At 42.5% G+C, this 9,419-nt stretch overlaps 1 protein-coding gene across 3 annotated transcripts; it reads left to right on the top strand.

The window, feature by feature from the left end:
- The first annotated feature begins 951 nt into the window (after positions 1-951).
- si:ch211-132p1.2 (proteinase-activated receptor 4) lies at positions 952-7,636 on the top strand. Of its 3 annotated transcripts, none has more exons than XM_034543673.1 (3): positions 952-1,992; positions 6,180-7,009; positions 7,504-7,636. In XM_034543673.1, the coding sequence occupies exons 1-3, from the start codon at positions 1,887-1,889 to the stop codon at positions 7,591-7,593; spliced, it is 1,026 nt and encodes a 341-aa protein (XP_034399564.1). In that variant the 5' UTR covers positions 952-1,886; the 3' UTR covers positions 7,594-7,636. The 3 variants fall into 3 exon arrangements, with proteins under 3 accessions (XP_034399564.1, XP_034399563.1, XP_034399562.1); XM_034543671.1 differs by having other exon boundaries at positions 955-1,992; positions 6,180-7,257; positions 7,504-7,621; XM_034543672.1 differs by lacking the exon at positions 7,504-7,636 and having other exon boundaries at positions 954-1,992; positions 6,180-7,461.
- The last annotated feature ends 1,783 nt before the right edge of the window (positions 7,637-9,419 follow it).

Raw genomic sequence — 9,419 nt, forward strand, 5'->3', positions numbered from 1 at the left:
GGTCGTGTTGCATCTCTTCGCATCTCTTTGCGGTCGTGTTGCATCTCTTCGCATCTCTTTGCGGTCGTGTTGCGTCTCTTCACATCTCTTTGTGGTTGTGTTGCATCTCTTTGCGGTTGTGTTGCGTCTCTTCGCATCTCTTTGTGGTTGTGTTGCGTCTCTTCGCATCTCTTTGTGGTTGTGTTGCATCTCTTTGTGGTTGTGTTGCATCTCTTTGTGGTTGTGTTGCATCTCTTCGCATCTCTTTGTGGTTGTGTTGCATCTCTTCGCATCTCTTTGTGGTTGTGTTGCGTCTCTTCGCATCTCTTTGTGGTTGTGTTGCATCTCTTTGCATCTCTTTGCGGTCGTGTTGCATCTCTTCGCATCTCTTTGTGGTTGTGTTGCATCTCTTCGCATCTCTTTGTGGTTGTGTTGCGTCTCTTCGCATCTCTTTGTGGTTGTGTTGCATCTCTTTGCGGTCGTGTTGCGTCTCTTCGCATCTCTTGTGGTTGTGTTGCATCTCTTTGTGGTTGCGTTGCATCTCTTTGCATCTCTTTGTGGTTGTGTTGCATCTCTTTGCATCTCTTTGTGGTTGCGTTGCATCTCTTTGCATCTCTTTGTGGTTGTGTTGCATCTCTTCGCATCTCTTTGTGGTCGTGTTGCATCTCTTCGCATCTCTTTGTGGTTGCGTTGCATCTCTTTGTGGTTGTGTTGCATCTCTTCGCATCTCTTTGTGGTTGTGTTGTGTCTCTTAGCATCTCTTTGTGGTTGCGTTGCATCTCTTTGTGGTCGTGTTGCGTCTCTTCGCATCTCTTTGTGGTTGCGTTGCATCTCTTTGCGGTCGTGTTGCATCTCTTCGCATCTCTTTGTGGTTGTGTTGCATCTCTTTGTGGTTGCGTTGCATCTCTTTGTGGTTGTGTTGTGTCTCTTAGCATCTCTTTGCGGTCGTGTTGCGTCTCTTCGCATCTCTTTGTGGTTGCGTTGCATCTCTTTGCGGTCGTGTTGCGTCTCTTAGCATCTCTTTGTGGTTGCGTTGCATCTCTTTGCGGTCGTGTTGCGTCTCTTCATATTTCTTTGTGGTCGCGTTCAATTCAATTCAATTCAGTTTATTTTGTATATATCACAAATTACAAATTTGCCTCAGAGGGCTTTACAATCTGTACACATACGACATCCCTGCACACAACCTTTTTACTTTTGCTGAGCTGGGATTGGACAATCACTGTTCAGGGGCGGGGTTAAGACTAACACTTTACAGACCGGTCACATGACGAAGGATCTTTAAACATTTCCATCATCTCTGAATCACATTGGGGGAGGAACACACACACACACACACACACACTCACACACACTCACACACGTTGGTACGTCTATACTTGTGGGGACATAATTCATGTAAGCATCACATCTGAACCTTTAAATCCCTGAACTGAAACTAGACCTGATTCTAACCTGAACCCAGACAACATGTCCTCACTGAGGAAATCTGAAATCAGTCCCAACAAAGACAAACATACCAGTCTCTCTCTCACACACACACACACATCTGGATGCCATCAGTGGATGATGGAAGTCGTCACAGTCGACTGAGATCAGATAACACAAACGGACTGCTAAGTTTCACAGCAGTGATAGTGCCGATCCGAATGCTACAACTACCAGTGTACTACAAGAGTACAGGAGCGTGTTACTGTATTACAAGAACACTGCTGCTGTGAAACCACAAGGCTGTTAGAGGAAGTGGCAAGAGAGCTGCTCTGTTCACGGAATCAGAAAAACTCAGAAACAAAACCGTAAAAAAGAAAAGGGGTGTAAGAACTTGAAGAAGGAAAACCAGAGAAGTAGAAGAAGAACAAGAAAAATAAGAAGAAGAAGAAGAAAAAGAAGAATTGAAGGCAGAGAACATGAGGCTCTTTTTCGGGACTCTTGTCTTCGTTTATCTGCTGTCGTCCATCTGCAGCGTGTCTCCAACATCTCGTCCTGAAGAGGAATGTTCCAGCATGTCCTTCCGTAAGTCTTCTTCTTCTTCTTCTTCTTCTTCTTCTTATTCTTCTGAATGCATAAACGAGTCCGGGCAGGTATTCACCCCCAGCAGCCTGTTTCAGATCAGGTTACATTTCTTTGAGATGAGGCTAACTTTTAATGCCTGGAACTCTGTATGTTCAAGTGAGGACACGTTATTAAAGTAAAGACACGTTATTAAAGTAAAGACATGTTATTAAAGTAAAGACATGTTATTAAAGTAAAGACATGTTATTAAAGTAAAGACACGTTATTAAAGTAAAGACATGTTATTAAAGTAAAGACATGTTATTAAAGTAAAGACACGTTATTAAAGTAAAGACATGTTATTAAAGTAAAGACATGTTATTAAAGTAAAGACACGTTATTAAAGTAAAGACACGTTATTAAAGTAAAGACATGTTATTAAAGTAAAGACACGTTATTAAAGTAAAGACATGTTATTAAAGTAAAGACATGTTATTAAAGTAAAGACATGTTATTAAAGTAAAGACACGTTATTAAAGTAAAGACATGTTATTAAAGTAAAGACATGTTATTAAAGTAAAGACACGTTATTAAAGTAAAGACACGTTATTAAAGTAAAGACATGTTATTAAAGTAAAGACACGTTATTAAAGTAAAGACATGTTATTAAAGTAAAGACACGTTATTAAAGTAAAGACACGTTATTAAAGTAAAGACATGTTATTAAAGTAAAGACACGTTATTAAAGTAAAGACATGTTATTAAAGTAAAGACACGTTATTAAAGTAAAGACACGTTATTAAAGTAAAGACACGTTATTAAAGTAAAGACATGTTATTAAAGTAAAGACACGTTATTAAAGTAAAGACACGTTATTAAAGTAAAGACACGTTATTAAAGTAAAGACACGTTATTAAAGTAAAGACACGTTATTAAAGTAAAGACATGTTATTAAAGTAAAGACATTATTAAAGTAAAGACATGTTATTAAAGTAAAGACATGTTATTAAAGTAAAGATACATTATTAAAGTAAAGACACGTTATTAAAGTAAAGACATGTTATTAAAGTAAAGACACATTATTAAAGTAAAGACACGTTATTAAAGTAAAGACACGTTATTAAAGTAAAGACACGTTATTAAAGTAAAGACACATTATTAAAGTAAAGACATGTTATTAAAGTAAAGATACGTTATTAAAGTAAAGACACGTTATTAAAGTAAAGACACGTTATTAAAGTAAAGACACGTTATTAAAGTAAAGACACGTTATTAAAGTAAAGACATGTTATTAAAGTAAAGACATGTTATTAAAGTAAAGACACGTTATTAAAGTAAAGACATGTTATTAAAGTAAAGACACGTTATTAAAGTAAAGACACATTATTAAAGTAAAGACATGTTATTAAAGTAAAGATACGTTATTAAAGTAAATACACGTTATTAAAGTAAATACACGTTATTAAAGTAAAGATACATTATTAAAGTAAAGACACTGTTATTAAAGTAAAGACACGTTATTAAAGTAAAGACATGTTATTAAAGTAAAGACACGTTATTAAAGTAAAGACATGTTATTAAAGTAAAGACATGTTATTAAAGTAAAGACATATTATTAAAGTAAAGACATGTTATTAAAGTAAAGACATGTTATTAAAGTAAAGACACGTTATTAAAGTAAAGACATGTTATTAAAGTAAAGACATGTTATTAAAGTAAAGACACGTTATTAAAGTAAAGACATGTTATTAAAGTAAAGACATGTTATTAAAGTAAAGACATTATTAAAGTAAAGACATGTTATTAAAGTAAAGATACATTATTAAAGTAAAGACACATTATTAAAGTAAAGACATGTTATTAAAGTAAAGATACGTTATTAAAGTAAAGACACGTTATTAAAGTAAATACACGTTATTAAAGTAAAGACACGTTATTAAAGTAAATACACGTTATTAAAGTAAAGATACATTATTAAAGTAAAGACACGTTATTAAAGTAAAGACATGTTATTAAAGTAAAGACACGTTATTAAAGTAAAGACATGTTATTAAAGTAAAGACATGTTATTAAAGTAAAGACACGTTATTAAAGTAAAGACACGTTATTAAAGTAAAGATACGTTATTAAAGTAAAGACATGTTATTAAAGTAAAGACACGTTATTAAAGTAAAGACATGTTATTAAAGTAAAGACACGTTATTAAAGTAAAGACACGTTATTAAAGTAAAGACATGTTATTAAAGTAAAGACACGTTATTAAAGTAAAGACATGTTATTAAAGTAAAGACACATTATTAAAGTAAAGACATGTTATTAAAGTAAAGACATGTTATTAAAGTAAAGACACGTTATTAAAGTAAAGACACGTTATTAAAGTAAAGACACGTTATTAAAGTAAAGACACGTTATTAAAGTAAAGACACGTTATTAAAGTAAAGACACGTTATTAAAGTGAGGATACTTTTATAGTGAGGACGTTTTTATCAAAGGTCTCTGAAGGTCTAATGGTTAATGTGTGTTCTGGTCCCTGCAGGTCTACAGACTGATATGTGTTCTGGTCCTTGCATGTCTACAGAATTATGTGTGTGTCCCTGCAGGTCTAGAGACTGATGTGTCTGTTCTGGTCTCTGCAGGCCTAGAGATTGATGGGTGTTTTCTGGTCCCTGAAAGTCTACAGACTGATGTGTGGGTTCTGGTCCCTGCAGGTCTAGAGACTGATGGGTGTTTTCTGGTCCCTGCAAGTCTACAGACTGATTTGCGTGTGTTCGGGTCCCTGCAGGTCTAGAGACTGATGTGTGTGTTTGGGTCCCTGCAGGTCTAGAGACTGATGTGTGTGTTCTGGTCCCTGCAGGTCTAGAGTCTGATGGGTGTGTTCTGGTCCCTGCAAGTCTACAGACTGATGTGCGTGTGTTCGGGTCCCTGCAGGTCTAGAGACTGATGTGTGTGTTTTGGTCCCTGCAGGTCTAGAGTCTGATGGGTGTGTTCTGGTCCCTGCAGGTCTACAGACTGATGTGTGTGTGTGTCCGGGTCCCTGCAAGTCTACAGACTGATGTGTGTGTGTTCGGGTCCCTGCAAGTCTAGAGACTGATGTGTGTGTTCTGGTCCCTGCAGGTCTACAGACTGATGTGTGTGTGTCCGGGTCCCTGCAAGTCTACAGACTGATGTGTGTGTGTTCTGGTCCCTGCAGGCCTAGAGATTGATGGGTGTTTTCTGGTCCCTGAAAGTCTACAGACTGATGTGTGTGTTCTGGTCCCTGCAGGTCTACAGACTGATGTGTGTGTGTGTCCGGGTCCCTGCAAGTCTAGAGACTGATGTGTGTGTTCTGGTCCCTGCAGGTCTACAGACTGATGTATGTGTGTCCGGGTCCCTGCAAGTCTACAGACTGATGTGTGTGTGTTCTGGTCCCTGCAGGCCTAGAGATTGATGGGTGTTTTCTGGTCCCTGCAGGTCTACAGACTGATGTGTGTGTGTTCGGGTCCCTGCAGGTCTACAGACTGATGTGTGTGTGTTCGGGTCCCTGCAGGTCTACAGACTGATGTGTGTGTGTTCGGGTCCCTGCAGGTCTACAGACTGATGTGTGTGTGTGTCCGGGTCCCTGCAAGTCTAGAGACTGATGTGTGTGTTCTGGTCCCTGCAGGTCTACAGACTGATGCATGTGTGTCCGGGTCCCTGCAAGTCTACAGACTGATGTGTGTGTGTTCTGGTCCCTGCAGGCCTAGAGATTGATGGGTGTTTTCTGGTCCCTGAAAGTCTAGAGACTGATGTGTGTGTGTGTCCGGGTCCCTGCAAGTCTAGAGACTGATGTGTGTGTTCTGGTCCCTGCAGGTCTACAGACTGATGCATGTGTGTCCGGGTCCCTGCAAGTCTACAGACTGATGTGTGTGTGTTCTGGTCCCTGCAGGCCTAGAGATTGATGGGTGTTTTCTTGTCCCTGAAAGTCTAGAGACTGATGTGTGTGTTCTGGTCCCTGCAGGTCTACAGACTGATGTGTGTGTATTCTGGTCCCTGTAGGTCTACAGACTGATGTGTGTGTTCTGGTCCCTGCAGGTCTACAGACTGATGTGTGTGTGTGTCCGGGTCCTTGCAAGTCTACAGACTGATGTGTGTGTGTGTCCGGGTCCTTGCAGGTCTACAGACTGATGTGTGTGTGTGTCCGGGTCCTTGCAGGTCTACAGACTGATGTGTGTGTGTTCTGGTCCCTGCAGGTCTGCGTGCGTTCAGGCTGAAGACGAAATGTAACTTCACCACCCTGAAGGAGAAGCAGCTGAAAGAGATCCAGGCTCCGACCACCAACCTTTACCTGCCGGTCCTCTACCTGCTGGCCTTCCTTGTGGGTCTGCCCTCCAACCTGCTGGCTCTGTGGGTTCTGCTGTTCAGGACCAAACCGCTGCCGTCCACCGCGCTGCTCATCAACCTCACGGTTGCCGACTGCCTGCTGCTGCTGGTGCTGCCGTTCCGCATCGTGTACCACTTCAGAGGGAACCACTGGGAGCTGGGCGAGCCCTTCTGCCGGGTGGTCATGGCCATGTTTTACGGCAACATGTACGGGTCCGTGCTGTGTCTGGCGCTGGTGGCGCTGGACCGATACATCGCTCTAGTTCACCCGTTTGGCGCCAAGACGCTGCGCGGCCGGCGGACGTCCCTGTACATGACGGCGGCGGTGTGGGCGACGGTCCTGGCCGCCATGCTGCCGCTGCTGGTGACGCGGCAGACCTACGTGCTGGACGAGCTGCAGATCACCACCTGCCACGACGCGCTGCCCGAGGAGGACCAGGAGAACTACTTCCTGCCGTACTTTGCCAGCTTGTTCACCTTCTGCTTCCTGCTGCCCTTCCTGGTGGTGCTGTACTGCCACGGCGCCGTGCTACGCACCCTGCTGGCCGAGGGGAAGCGGTACGGTCACGCCGTCCGGGTCACGGTTCTGGTGCTGCTGGTGTTCACCGTGTGTCTGCTGCCCAGCAACATCCTCCTCCTCCTCACCTACGCAGACAGCTCGCTGGACGGAGACGGCGAGGACATCTACGTCCCCTACATGGTTAGCTTAGCAGTTAGCACCTTCAACAGCTGCATCGACCCCTTCATCTTCTACTTTGTGTCAGTGGAGTTCCGGGAGAAGGCCGAGGATGCTCTGTGTTGCCGTGGCGACTCAGAGGACAATCGCTCTTCTCTGGGAAACAAGGTGTCGTACTCTTCATCATCGTCAGGCCTGGGGTCAAAGGTCACCGTGCTGTCCAAGTCCAGTCGGTGTGGGACATCGGAGACCACTTGAGGAGGCGTCACACTGTGATTATTTTCATTAGCGATTTATGTGCCAATTGTTTTATTAGTTATTCAATTAATATTTGGTCCGTCATCGCGGCTGAGAGCTGCGTTGAATCTGTCATTTGAAGTGTGAATTATTAATTTATACCAATTTCTAATGATTTTATTGATTCATTTGTCAAAAGTGCGGCATTGGTTTAATGGGAACCTCACGTACCATTTAAGCCCCAAAAAGACCACTTCATAATACTCTTGTGTGTCTTGCAGGTCCCTGGTAGGAGCTTATCAGAGAACTGGGAGCACCTGGGCACCTGGTCCGCTCCGGTCCCCCGAGCTGGATCTGCGCTCACGCCTTAACTTGCGGTGTGGCTGATAATAAATGGACCTTTCCCGTCTAAAAGCCGTGTGTCTCCCGTTCTTCTACAGACTGATGTGTTCTGGTCCTTGCAGGTCTACAGACTGATGTTATTGTGGGAACATCCCAAGTCTCTTAATTGTCGTTTCCTCGCCCCTCGACACGCCCCCTCATTGTTCATCGGGCATTTGATTGGACACGCCCCCTCATTGTTCATCAGGTATTTGATTGGACACGCCCCCTCATTGTTCATCAGGCATTTGATTGGACACGCCCCCTCATTGCTCATCAGGTATTTGATTGACACGCCCCCTCATTGTTCACCAGTTATGTGATTGACACGCACCCTTGTTGCTCATCAGGTATTTGATTGGACACGCCCCCTCATTGCTCATCGGGTATTTGATTGGACACGCCCCCTCATTGCTCATCAGGTATTTGATTGACACGCCCCCTCATTGTTCACCAGTTATGTGATTGACACGCACCCTCATTGCTCATCAGGTATTTGATTGGACACGCCCCCTCATTGCTCATCGGGTATTTGATTGGACACGCCCCCTCATTGCTCATCAGGTATTTGATTGGACACGCCCCCTCATTGCTCATCGGGTATTTGATTGGACACGCCCCCTCATTGCTCATCAGGTATTTGATTGGACACGCCCCCTCATTGCTCATCGGGTATTTGATTGGACGCTGCAGCTGATCGGACTGATCGCTGGAGTTTCATTCCAGAGTGAAGATTAAACTCAAGTTATATAATAGATTTGTTTTCTGATTCACCATCTGGTTAAAATATATGTATACATGTGTATCGCATTTCAGTAGCCGAGAGAAAATAGTCCCCGAGCTTGAAGCTTGAAATGAAACTAACGGTAAAATCTACCTGTTATTTTGAGTTTCACTGAGAATGCTTGATTTCATCTACCCGTATTGTAATATATGTAAATTCCATATAATATAAATATACAATATAAATATATTCTAATAAAATATAAATATTGTATAATATAAATCACATATAAAATCTAATAGAACATGTTTTTATATTAAGATGTCCCTATGAACCTTTTTATTCTCCTCATTGAGTCCTCCAGCTGGTACGATGGTCACTTTGCCCAAGATGTCTGCTTGAGGAGTTCTCATGTTCTCATGTTCTATGTGTGTCCTGGTGTTCTCATGTTCTATGTGTGTCCTGGTGTTCTCATGTGTGTCCTCATGTTCTCATGTTCTATGTGTGTCCTGGTGTTCTCATGTTCTATGTGTGTCCTGGTGTTCTCATGTTCTATGTGTGTCCTGGTGTTCTCATGTTCTATGTGTGTCCTGGTGTTCTCATGTGTGTCCTGGTGTTCTCATGTTCTATGTGTGTCCTGGTGTTCTCATGTGTGTCCTGGTGTTCTCATGTTCTATGTGTGTCCTGGTGTTCTCATGTTCTATGTGTGTCCTGGTGTTCTCATGTTCTATGTGTGTCCTGGTGATCTCATGTTCTATGTGTGTCCTGGTGTTCTCATGTTCTATGTGTGTCCTGGTGTTCTCATGTTCTATGTGTGTCCTGGTGTTCTCATGTTCTATGTGTGTCCTGGTGATCTCATGTTCTATGTGTGTCCTGGTGTTCTCATGTGTGTCCTGGTGTTCTCATGTTCTATGTGTGTCCTGGTGTTCTCATGTTCTATGTGTGTCCTGGTGTTCTCATGTTCTATGTGTGTCCTGGTGTTCTCATGTTCTATGTGTGTCCTGGTGTTCTCATGTTCTATGTGTGTCCTGGTGTTCTCATGTGTGTCCTGGTGTTCTCATGTTCTATGTGTGTCCTGGTGTTCTCATGTGT

The sequence above is a fragment of the Cyclopterus lumpus genome, chromosome 10 (genome assembly GCF_009769545.1).
Source record: "Cyclopterus lumpus isolate fCycLum1 chromosome 10, fCycLum1.pri, whole genome shotgun sequence".
Lineage (NCBI taxonomy): Eukaryota > Metazoa > Chordata > Actinopteri > Perciformes > Cyclopteridae > Cyclopterus > Cyclopterus lumpus.